The following is a 13,117-nucleotide window of genomic DNA, read 5'->3' as shown; positions in this document are numbered from 1 at the left end:
TGAATGTGGTGTAACGGATAACATCATAAGATAACATTTAAATGTAGATTTCTTTCTTCTGCCTTCTTTAATCTTCTCTTTAGGAGAGACAAGATTTTGTACACAGAAGCATGCTATATGGAAGGATGATTATGCCAAAATACTAGCACAAAAATAGTAAAATATCATTCTATCTGTATATCTATCTATCTGCATATGTAATATATTACATATACATTGTACTTATGGCACCAAAGAGTACACTGCTTGAGGGAATATACTCCATCATAGAACATTAAAGATTATGATAAATGATAGTACTCCCTTGTATTCATAGGCATTTATATTTTTTCTCTAGTAGTGGCACATCGGTCCTTCATCTTTGAGACCGATGCCAACGCCCACGTTGGGCCCGTGGCTGGCGCCCTCTTGGGTGTGATCCTCTCGCTGGCCTTGGTCATCTACATCTACCGACACCACGTCCACAACCAGGAGCGGCGGCGGCGGGAGATGGCCCAGAACGGCTCCGACACCTCTGTCCGGATGACCCAGGGAGATGCCGACGCGGCCGACGCCACGGACCCAGGTGGAGCCGGGAGCAACTCCCCGGATAACCAGCCTCCTCCAGGCGCATGTGAGTCCGGAGCATCAGATGTGTTGAGTGAAGGTTTCGGGAATGTGCATATTGAAAGCGCAACATGTACAACATGGAGGAGTGGAAAGATGGATGGGTGGATGGATGATGCTGGATCTGTGAATAGATTGATATGAATAGACAAATGATACATAAGATACTGTATATCTGTAATAAAATTCGGTTCATGAAATGAAAGTAATGGTGATGGTGAGACAGACATTTTTAAAATTCTTTATTTGCAAGACCATATTTTATCAAGGAAAATAAAATCCATCCAAAGGAATGGGTTTAGAGTTCTATATTTGTTAAGATTAGACTACATTGTAACAATAAATAACCATGGCTGTGATCTCCCTTGCCATCCATGTTTTAGTATTCTGTCAATCTTCTGCTGATGGGCAATTCAGGCATCTTTATGTGATCAGCTTGTCATTTGTCAGATATCAATTAGTAAACAATAGCCGGGTTCACACGTACACCAATTAGCGGGATACAAATCTCGAGATTTGCATCGCGATCGTCATCCCGAGTTTTTTGCACGTGTGGACAGAAAAAACCCGAAAATTAGCGGGATAAGCATCGCGATGCTAATCCCAAGAAATCTTGCGCTGGTTCGCCAATAAGCGGGATAATTGGCCCCACGCTGGTACGTGTGAACGGTCGGGATTACAATCTCGAGTTTTTACATCCCATCATGCAATGCGCACATGACAACAGCGAGGCCTCTGCGAAGAGGTCCTTCACCTCTTTGGAGCACAACAACAACAGCGCGCGAACCACACCACTGACGCGTAAAAGACAATGGACAAAGGTAAGTGCGCGCAGGCAGTGATAGAGAAGGGCGCTGTGTGACCCAGTTTGCAGGCTTTGCTGTTATCTCTATCGGCAATTAGCTGGATAATTCGGTACGTGTGGACGCTCGCCAAATTAGCAGGATACCGATCGCGATCGCTATCCCGCTAATTTGGTACGTGTGGACGCTCGCAAAAAAACTCGGGATGAGCATCGCGATCGTCATCCCGCTAATTTGTACGTGTGAACCCGGCTATTATGCATCTGTTCCTTCTTTCCTTGTAGATGGTCAGGGAAATGTCATCTTGGCAGCTCTTCACCATCCGAGCCCCTACCACCAGAGAATCCGGCATGGCATTCGTATCTGGCGCCGCCACGGGCAAGCACCCAGCGAGAGCGATCACGGCTACAGCACAATGACGCCGCACGAGGATAGCGAGTACCAATATGTGGAACCGGAACCGGTTGTCGCGTCGCCCGAGCGTAACATCGTCGATCCGCCCCCGGGAATGCTCCACGTAGACGGACCAATGGAGTTGCCGACAGTAACGTGTAGGACTGCACTCATAACGAGGGGCAGTAGCCCGCCCTCTTGTGACAACCCTTTGGCACCCTCAATCGTGCCAAAAATCGATCCCCCGCCGCAGACCGTGCTGCCCCGACGGTCGCACCACATGCGGACGAGGGCGCAGGTGCATTCTGTGGACACGACATGCTAACGAAGACATTCTCATGCAGACCTTCTCAGCGTTTTTGCTGAAGTGTGCAGCACAAGCAAAACAACGACAACCTAGACTTGTAATTATTGGAGAGTATAGGCATTATTGTATATTTATCTCAAACGTTTGTACATAGCAAAACCCACCTACCAGTGGAGCATACAACTGCCAAAGTATTATTTTGTACTGATATTCAGAGGATCAAAGTTAGATGAGCAGAGAGAGCTGTTGTGCCAGATGAAGGAGATTACCTTTAATGTAGTTCATTATGATGCACAGAGGTATTCAAGAAAGAACACCTTTAGATGATATGAGTCCACTATGTAATCCCGCCGCGAATTTAGAGCTTGTAGAGTTTGCTGTCTGTGCGTGGAGAGTCTTTGAAGAGTCATCCGGTTACCTCATCGTAATCCCACCTGGAAACTGCTTCTTCGTTCTGGAATTTCCACCCAAACTGCCGTGTTGGTGATGAGGATCAGAAGCTGCAAAGTTCTTTCTCTTATTGCAAAAAAGGCATTTTTTGTGAGGATGATGGTAATGACATTGTGTGAAATCTGGATCACTAGATACGCTAGACTCTGGCCATAGACTGTATTCATAGGTACTGCTTATTAAAGTACTTGCTAGAGAACCTTGTGTGGTAAAGCTGTACTGAAAATTAAGTATTTTTAGCCGAACAGGAGTTCCGTGTTTGTAAATATGAAATGTAAGTTGTATCCCCCAGAGTTTTATGTATCAACTAATTGATGCAGTGTGGAATGACTCTATGTTTCATGTGAGTAGATTTGCCAATCTTTAAGTGGTATGAATATGAATGCATTTGCAGAGAAATCTTCTAGCCTAGTAAATTCACCAAAATAAGAATTGTAACATTTGTGAAGAGATGGTATTCAAAGAGAACCTGAAGAAATTTTGATAAGATATTTGAGTAAGTTAAACAATGTTGATCATGTGGACCTGGAAAAATTGAAAATGATTGTACAAGTTTGCTGAAAACTTTGTATTTTGAAACTATTGACATGGATATCAGTATGTAGGATTCCATAATTCCCCCCCCCCCCATCAACTGCAAACGATATGCAGTGTGTGGTACAACATGTCTTGACCTTACATGCACACGTATGAAAGATATGTTCTTTCACATGAACCATAACTTTTCTTTGTTTCTATTTAATATGTTGAAGTTTTTCCTATATCGTCTACCTGCAGTCAAAGGGGTCATATCGCCGCACATTGACTTTACTCCATGCTCAATGAATGAATGTCCAGACTTGTCCTTTATTTGAAATTGTAACATCAATTTTGGGTTTTTGTTTTGTGGCAAAGTGGAACTTTATATCCAACAGCTCAGTACTGCAGTGCTTACAAACAATACATAGACAGACCTGTACACAACAGCAGTCTGCATTTTTCCATGTCAGAGCAATACACTATTTATTGCAGCAATTTTGTTATCTTTTTTTTGTCTAAATTTTCAAGTGGTCATGAAATGTACCTTTTTTTTACCCATTTCTATGATTGTCTTTTTTTTGTACTGAATGTTTACATGATCTTTCTTTATTATTGCCATCACACTGTAGTGTGATTTACCTGGTCTGATCTTATGTGGAAATTAGATAGCAGTGTTTTGTTGCTCATTTGCTATAAGAAAGACAAACAGTGTGTCTGTGTGGGTGTATATTAGCATGTGTGTATGCAAGGTTCTTCAATGATTTTGCTCAAAATTGCATAGGTCTTGCAAAATTTTGTCAAGGGATCAGGCATGAATGGGGAGAAAAAAACAATGACCGAGATAAATACGACTTCTTGCATTATCATGTAGAAAACTTTTAACGCTATTTTATGACACATATTTGGATCAAAATTCTGCCATGATGAATTACCTTCTTGTTCATAACATTGTAAAACTATTTCTCCATTACTTATTTTTGACGGAGTTTTATTTTGAAAGTCGCTCTTACGAAATCTTCGTAGAAAACTGTTCTCACTTCTTGATTTCTCTAGTAAGAATTAACTTCATTGCCAAACTAAGTGATATTTTTTGTTTGATATTTCTGTATATCAAACTGTATTTATTATTTGTATTCAATCTGAAAAGAGCAGTTCCATCACAAAGAAAAAGTATTGCTTCCTCTAATTGTTATCGTGGCTGTGGTATGTTCACAAGTTCTGCACACCTCAATGCTTCCAAATTTGCTATGCATTCTGTGGTACTGTTATTTTTTTTTCCAGGCGTCTGTTTTGCTTTTCATGCAAACCTACTATCATTTCTGTTTGAAGTCACAATAATAGTTTTCTGACTGAAATTCATTGGAGATACATCATCCAAAGGAGAGGGTGTTGATGTTATTTCCCCTCCTGATTTAAATACATAAGGGATAAAAAAAAATAATGTGCCATGATTTCTTGCAGTATAGGCCAATCCTTTGTTTATATACTGATTTGCCAAATTTATGTCTGTTTTTACTTGATTTTCGTATCCTGTATGCTGTACATTGAGACTTTGACAGAGGGACTAACAGTTTCCTCATCTCCAGTGAAGAGCGGAGGGCAGGAAGGGAGGGTGTAATGATTGATTTATGAGATTATGTTGTATGGTATACAAGTACACCATCTATCTACAGATACATGTACCTCCATGTAGGTGTCTCTTTTGTATTTGGATCAGTGCTTGTTTAAGAAAAAATAGAAAAAAAAAGAAACATAGAAAAGAGTAAATCCTTTGGAGAAACTGCCCCGTTTCCATTAATTGATGTAGTGTTCTGCCATGTAGGGAGAAGTATGATGTAAAGAGTTTCTACCAGTACTATTGAATGGCAGAGTAACCCCCTCCTCCTCCCAGGGTATTTCAGTTTTAATACATTGTCTCCTGTTTCTCGCGTAATGTTTACCAAGTTTGTGTTCACCCATATGAACTTGAAGATAAAGTGACTACGAGAACGAGCTAATTATGAGTAAGTGTGATTATGATGATGCAAATGGAATGAATTCACATGTCGTACGCAAATTCACTTCTTTTGAAAAGAAGATTGTATTGTAATATTTACTACTGTATTGCTTTTTTTTTTTTGTACAGTACCTCATAAAATTGTGCCAGTACTGTGAGAATGACTTCAGATTACTCTTAGATTATTTGTATTTTCCTGGTGATGAGGAAATTGTAGACACATAAGCAGATGTTAGCTTCAACTACTGTTATGTAATTTTATACAGCATTGCAAATTTCTTTTTGCTCAGTTTTGATTATTATTGTGTGAAACAACAGCAACTAACAGAAGCAATGACTGCCAGTCAAAATCCACCTTGTTATTCCATTTTTATGAAATGATTAACTTGAACTAGAAGCTCTGTCCACAGTATTGTTTACTTTAGATGCAAAACATGGATTCCTTACATCCAGTCTACACCCCCCCCCCCAAAAAAAAAAAAACGACAAAAGAGAGAGAAAAAAAGGTCCTTTCAGTATAAGTCAAATTTGTGTGAAGTTTTGAACCAGAACAACATCATCATACAGTTGGCAATCTTGATTCAAATTAGCAGCAAATGCATTCCACCTCAGACAAGAATATGAAGGACCTGTAATATTTGTCAGTTAAAAGAGTTTTTTCTTTGAAAAAGAATTGTCCTTCTGTGAAACATTCATTCTCCATTATTTCAGAATCAACATTCTCAGTAATAGCTCTCTCTTTGTATGGTGCTAAAATAGATATTCTGAGAACACTGTTTATAATCAGTTTCAGCATACCTGTAAAAGGGAAAATTCTTAAAACTTGAAAGATGCATTCTTAAGTGTATTCTAATTCTAGAAATAAGACATTCTGGTACTTTTCACCACGGATTATTTTTTACCCATTTCATTCACACCTGTATTCATTCCAGTAGATTGTGTTTGTATGCATGGTTTTACTCAGTGATTATGATGTGGGTGCCTGTATACGCAGGAATGTATGAGTCAGTCAGGGTATTGCAAACAAGAAGGCTTTTTTGTGCTTATTTATTTCATATTTCATATTTCATATGGTATCAACCCTCTTGTTTAGGTAAGCATCTCACAGGAGTCTTGACTGGCTGTGTTAAAGTTGTAGATATTTGTGTCATCAACAAGAAAAACTCTATGTTCCTATCCATTCAATGCCATAGACCTGTGTCATTTTTTTCAACGTTTAGTAAGTTATTTTTTTGGAAAGAATGTAGGACATCATTTCTTTATGAATGTGGATGTCTGTAAGTAAAATCTACAAGATCCCTGGTATCCATCTTGCTGAGGTTCTGGTGATGACAAAAAGGTTGTTTTATCGCCCTTTTTGCATGTTGTAAGATATCAATAGGTTCTGCAGATTTTGTTGTAATCCTGTAATTTCTCATGTATTAGCAATACAGGATATAATCTATAATGTTTTCTGTCCCCCCCCCCCCAACACAGCAAAAGTTATTTCATACTAAGAAGTGAAACCTAATAACGTGCTTTGCTTTTTATACACACACTTGATGGCAAAATGTTGATGGTTTGTGATATTTTTATAGGACCTTTAAAGATATAAAGCAACAATAACATGGCAGAAACTTCTTCAGTCCATGTCTGGCTGTTCAATGGACAACTGCCAAGTCTCTCTTTGATTATACAGGAGACCCCTTGAAAAATCTGATAATCCTTTTGAGTCTTGACAAGAGAATAGTATACATCGAGACCTTCCTGATATAGGGAATTACTACATGTGCGTGCCTAATGAGATGCATGCAACATGCAAAAAATCTCGTCTCCCTGATTGCACTTTCAGAACTTCCCTGATTTTTGATGCATGAATGTTAGCAATCCTGTTTGATGATTGCAATGCGAATACATAAAAGTACATTGTACCGGAAAACCTACCCCTATGAACTTTTTGCTACCATTATTCTAATTATGAATGTGAAATGTGAGGCGGACGTGCAGAGCAGAAACTCTTTGTCATGTTAGCCAGAAGCGATGCTGAATCAAGGGTATGTCAGCATTGCTTGTTTTCATTTGTACATGGCACCAGAGACCAACTATGAAGTCGTGTGTCAGTACACGTCGCTACTGCGTACAAAATAAACGAAAATAAGAAGTGAAGAATTTCACTCATTCACAGCAAATACTCCTTGTCGATTGCCTGTTTTCTTTTCAAGTATCTGAGCAGTTAGTTGTGTACCGAAGGGAAATTTATCTCAAGGACAAAGTTGATGATGATTTCGCAGCAGCTGATTGAAAATGTTCACAATTACCTAGTGTTATGATAATAATGATAATAGTAATGACATGGATGCTATTTATAGCAGTAATGATAATGATAACTTAAACCAACATTGAGGTGGGAATTTTCTTCAATTTATCTCCCTCTAACAAATGAAATTTGAAAGATTGCAACTGCTGATCTGTAACAGAGAGGTCATTACAGATCAGCAGTTGTGATCTTACAAATTTCATTTATTAGGAGACAAATTGAAGAAAACTCACACCTCAACCTTCACCCCTCTACTTAATATTCTCTTGCATTTACACCAACATTGTTTCAACATGTTGAATTGCCATTGCAAGAACAATTATATAATTTAGATATGTGTAGCAGATGGGTGGTTGGTTGAAAGAAAACTTGATTAGACCTTTTTCTTTGTTATTTTTCATTTTGTCAGTAATGAAACATACAAAAAAGTTATCTGTCAGTGATTACAGTACAATGTACATCTATCAGAATTAATATCTTTTACTCAGCACAATTTATTTCAGTCTTTAAAGGGGGTATCTCACTGAGCGGCGAACGTTTGCGAACGTAGCGAATTTGGGAATTCGCCAGGGTTCGTAAACGGTTGCAAAAGGTTCGTTAACATTCGCAAGAAAGTTCGCAAACGGTTTTTATTGTCGCAAACAGTTTTTCTTGTCGCAAAGAAATTTTGAACATGTTCAAAATTTCTTTGCGAACCTTTGCGAATTTGTATTTGCGCTAACAGTTGCAAACATTCGCAAACATTCGCAAAACACTCGTAAGAATTCGCAAACGGTCGTAATACGGTGTCGCTAACGTTTTTATAGGATTCGCCACTGCTAGCGAACAAGTAACCACATGGTTCCTATATAAAAGCTTCTGAAACAGACAAGGTTCCTCTCTAAGAAAGTTCTTGAAGCTCTTGACATCTCCATCATGATTGTAATTGCTTCAAAAGCTTTTCATATTGACTTAAGTCTGTCCTCTGCAACAAGCACTCTCTGACTCTCTTTCTTTTCTTCTTCCTTTCTTGTTTTTCTTTATTTTATTTCTCTTATGCTGCACAACTCTCTAAAAAAGAAAGAGTGAAAATGTTCACTCTTGAAGGAGTGAATTACAGAAAAGAGTGAGTTTTGAGTGAAATTGGAGTGAATTTTGAGTGAAAATATCTATTTTCACTCATTTTGGAGTGACCTCAGGGATCACTCGAAAATCTTGGAGTGATCCCTGAAGTCACTCCAAAATGATTGAAAATGAACATTTTCAGTCCAAAATCACTCTAATTTCACTTGAAACTCACTCTTTTCTGTTATTCACTTCTTCAAGAGTGAACATTTTCACTCTTTCTTTTTTAGAGAGAATAGCTGTAGCAGCAGCCTGACAAAGCAGCTCTTCAAGGATAGCAACACCTTGAGCCTCTTCTTGGCAGAAATTTATTTCCATATCCTGGAAATCCATCTTGAACGGTTGTCACAAGAGATCTGAATTCAGTGGAAGGTTTTATGTCGTTTTATGGGTCTTACTATGCACAATCGCCTGGTTCTTTTCTAGGTCCAAGAACATTCGCAAAATTGTCGCAAAGGATTTGCAAACAGTTGCTAATATTTGCAAAACTGTCGCTAACATTTGCAAAATTGTCGCTAACATTTGCTAACATTCGCTAATAGTCGCCACCTGTGTTCGCAAACACTTTCGCAAACATTCGCTAAAGTGTTGCTAATTGTCGCTAAACATCGCTAAAAGTCGCTAACTGTCGCTAATGGCAGAAGCGAACTTTGATTTTTCGCAAACATTCGTCAGAAAAGTTGGCGAATCTCAAATTCGCTACGTTCGCAAACGTTCGCCGCTCAGTGAGATACCAGCTTAAGAATTTCATTCTCATGTCATGCATTTGCAGGGGGGGTGGGGGGGAGGGGATAGGTGTTCATGGTTGGTTGGGTCAAGGGTCAATGCTCCTCTCCCCCCCCCCCCCCTTTTCAATGCAAATCTTAGGGTGGGACCCTCCAAAGCAATGGGCTTTCTTCATTTTTCTTCATTTTTCCCCATTTTTTCCAGCTACCCCCCCCCCCCATTGCTCCATGGCCAGTGAGTTGTATCCTCTGTCATGTGAACACCAAGACAAACTTATGCTGAGCCTATCTGATAGGAATAGGCGGAGTGATGTTCCAAAAAGGGCAACATCAATTGAAAGATTATACCAAAAATTTGTTTAATTCCTGATGAAAGGAAACTCTTTCTTGAAGGAGAATGAAACCCAAATATATTTTGTGAATTGAGGGAATGCAGCAATATTAGAAGAATACACTGTATGTCAGCAAAGTTTCAGGAAAATCAGACAATCCATTAAAAACTTTAGCCGTCGCTGGATAAGAAGACCCCAACACTGTGATGTCACGTGCAAATTCATATAAAGAAAATTTCACATATTTTGATTTTTCTCTCTTCTGGCATAATGAAAGAGCACTTGATTTACCTTTTTTTTTCCAGAAAGCAGGGGGAGTGATATTACCCATAACATATGTCTGTAACAAGTCAAAGGAATGTGTACTTTTCATAGAAAGATGTAATTTTGTGAAATTCTCTATACACCTATCATTTTCCATGCATGACATCACAAAGTGTTGCAGACTTTTCATCCAGGGATGGCTATAACAAAACTTTACAATTCCAGCATTTTTTGATTGACTTCCCAATTTTCCTCAAACTTTCCTTATGTCTTCTACAAATATTGCAGCATAATCCCTCAATCCACATGTAGGCCTATATTTAACAGGCTTCATTCCCCTCAAAGGAATAAAACAAAGGCAAATGAAATAGCACTCCCTATTCATTGCACTCATGAATGAACGGATGCTTATTGAGTGTGAGGTGTAATTGAGCTATAGAGTGGCTATACTCACTTACCGGTAATGTAAAACCACAGGAACAGAAAGCAGATCATATGGCAATTCTCAACAAATAGAGCTCATGTATACTGCCAGCCTGTTGTAAGCATAATTACTACGGTACATTGTTTCCACCTGCAAATGTTGCTGGTACAAAAAAACTTGCATGTAACATATCTGTCTCGGGGAAATCAAGCTTTTAGTGAAGTATCAATGTCATGCGGTGCCCTTGAGATTGCGAAGAGTCAAGTTGATCTGCTATAAATAAATCTGAATTTCTGGATAGTGTTTTCCAGCAAAATTATAAGACATGTCTGCTGAAACCAATCGATCCTGTCACTTTATTGTTTGGTCTTGTCAAAAAAAAAAAGTGTTTCTTTACAAATCTTTGTCTTATTGCTAGAAAATGACATTAAGAAAAACAATGAAAAAGGGGAGGTATCATCGCATGCAATAAAAAAAAATCACTTCAGCAGCAGCAATGATGATGATGATGATGATGATGATGATACCTATTATGATGGTAACAATAATGATTACCGGTAGTAGGGTCCTACAATACAATATAACAATAAAAAAGAGAACTTCACAAAATTTATAAACACATATATCATAAATAACACATTGATCCTCTGCCAGAATCCGAAGGAGACTTTCCTGAAAGATGGTGCAAATAAAATTTGGAGAGATAAAGACAGGTTAGTTGAAAATATTTATTTGGGTTTTATGCAGAGAATTCTCGACAATAGAATTAGCCGAGGGCGATGAAGAAATCCAAGAAATATTATACACTACTAGTATCTCATAGTGAGAGATCAGAACATGATGAAATGTTCGCATGGGTTGATCTCATACAAAAGTACACTCTATCCAGGCAGGGATGTCAAGTTCAAAAAATTCTTATGAGTGAGATCGAGCGAATGTGCGGCAAGCGAGGGTGTGGGAGGGGTCCCCCCCCCCCCCCCCCCCCCCCCCCCCCCCGGTGGCCTCCAACGGTAGGGAGTTTTTTCAATTTTTAGCTCTTAATGGTGTGATCAGGTGCATACTTAAAGGACAAGTTCACCTTCATTAACATAAGGATTGAGAGAATGCAACAATATTAGTAGAACACATCAGTGAAAGTTTGAGGAAAGTTGGACAATCGATGCAAAAGTTATGAATTTTTAAAATTTGTGTGTTGGAACCGCTGGATGAGGAGACTACTACAGCTTGTGAGTCATATGCGTACAACAGTATAAAGAAAATGTAAAAGAAAATTCAACATATTTTCACTTTTTTCGCATAATAAAAGAGCTCTTGACTTGCCTCTTTCTAAAGGCAGGGGGAATAATATTGCCCATAACATCTGTCGATAACGAGTCAGGGGAATGTGTACTTTTTTCAAAAGATGGAATTTTGTGAAATTCTCTTTATATTTTCCTTATATTGTTGTAAGCAAGTTATTCATACACTGCAGTAGTCTTCTCATCCAGCGGTTGCTGCACAAAAATTAAAAAAATTCATAACTTTTGAACGGATTGTCTGATTTTCCTCAAACTTTCAATGATGTTTTCTACTAATATTGCTACATTCTCTCAATCCTTATGTTTATAAAGGTGAACTTGTCCTTTAAGTGACTATTTTTTACTTATTTTGAAAGACAAAAGGATAATATACCTTCAATTGTCACTATGACTTTAAAGGACAAGTTCACCTTCATAAACATAAGGATTGAGAAAATGCAGAGACTCCAACTCTCCCGGTTTCGACGGGAGATCTCCCGCCGAAAGCCCATTTTTGCAAAATCTCCCGTTCTCCCGTTTGAGATTTGATTTCTCCCGCCCTGGCTCTGTGTCTCCCGGTGGATAGGATGTCTTACTTATTGCTATCGTATGTTGAAAAAAGAAGCCTTAGATAGCACCAGAGAACATCTAGAACCCTAAGAACTTCGCGCTTCTCACACATCAACTTGGAGTCTCCCGTTTGTTAGGGGTTTCGGGCGGGAGAATCTCCAGATCAGAAGGTGCTTGGGGTTGGAGTCTCTGAAAATGCAACAATATTAGTAGAACACATCAGTGAAAGTTTGAGGAAAATTGCACAATCGATGCAAAAGTTATGAATTTTTTTAATTTTTGTGTTGGAACCGCTGGATGAGGAGACTACTACAGCTTGTGAGTCATATGCGTACAACAGTATAAAGAAAATGTAAAAGAAAATTCAACATATTTTCACTTTTTTGGCATAATAAAAGTGCACTTGACTTGCCTCTTTCTAAAGGCAGGGGGAATAATATTACCAATAACATTTGTCGGTAACGAGTCAGGGGAATGTGTACTTTTTTCAAAAGATGGAATTTTGTGAAATTTTCTTTATATTTTCCTTATATTGTTGTACGCATGTGACATCTAAGTTATTCATACACTGCAGTAGTCTTCTCATCCAGCGGGTACTGCACAAAAACTTCAAAAATTCATAACTTTTGAACGGATTGTCTGATTTTCCTCAAACTTTCAATGATGTGTTCTACTAATATTGCTACATTCTCTCAATCCTTATGTTTATGAAGGTGAACTTGTCCTTTAAATCTTTGAGCTATGCTCCTTATTATGGGCCCAAATTGCAGACTTTGCCCAATGCGTGAGAAAAATGGGTGCCATGCGTGAGATGACCCCTAAATGCTTGAGTCTCACTCAGAATGCGTGAGACTTTTTAGCTCTGTCCAGGGCCCAGTAATATGAAAGAAAAATAAATGAAGTGTCGTTATTGTGCGGGGGCAAAGGGCAGATATTATCACTCGTTTTTCGCTGGCGCGTTCATTATCGTCGCTTTCTACACTTGGTGCGGATTATTGCTGCCATAGAGCAAATGGGCGCGTCCGCGGCAAGCGCAGCTGCTCAGTGTCAG

The 13,117-nt window shown here is 38.7% G+C and overlaps 1 protein-coding gene across 1 annotated transcript in view; it reads left to right on the top strand.

Annotated features, from left to right (window-relative positions):
- Positions 1–2,767, top strand: part of LOC139715521 (VWFA and cache domain-containing protein 1-like) — an 83,456-nt gene extending 80,689 nt beyond the window's left edge. Inside the window, exons 27-28 of the mRNA XM_071627088.1 lie at positions 338–613; positions 1,694–2,767. Of these exons, the coding sequence (XP_071483189.1) occupies positions 338–613; positions 1,694–2,127 (710 nt within the window). The 3' untranslated portion in view covers positions 2,128–2,767. The remainder of the gene's footprint in view (positions 1–337; positions 614–1,693) is intronic.
- The last annotated feature ends 10,350 nt before the right edge of the window (positions 2,768–13,117 follow it).

Source organism: Diadema antillarum, unplaced genomic scaffold, assembly GCF_040938485.1.
Source record: "Diadema antillarum isolate AM-2024a unplaced genomic scaffold, OU_Dant_1.0 scf00000049, whole genome shotgun sequence".
In the NCBI taxonomy this organism is placed as follows: Eukaryota; Metazoa; Echinodermata; class Echinoidea; order Diadematoida; family Diadematidae; genus Diadema; species Diadema antillarum.
Note: the sequence above shows the minus strand (reverse complement) of the source record. Positions and strands in the feature narration are given on the sequence as shown.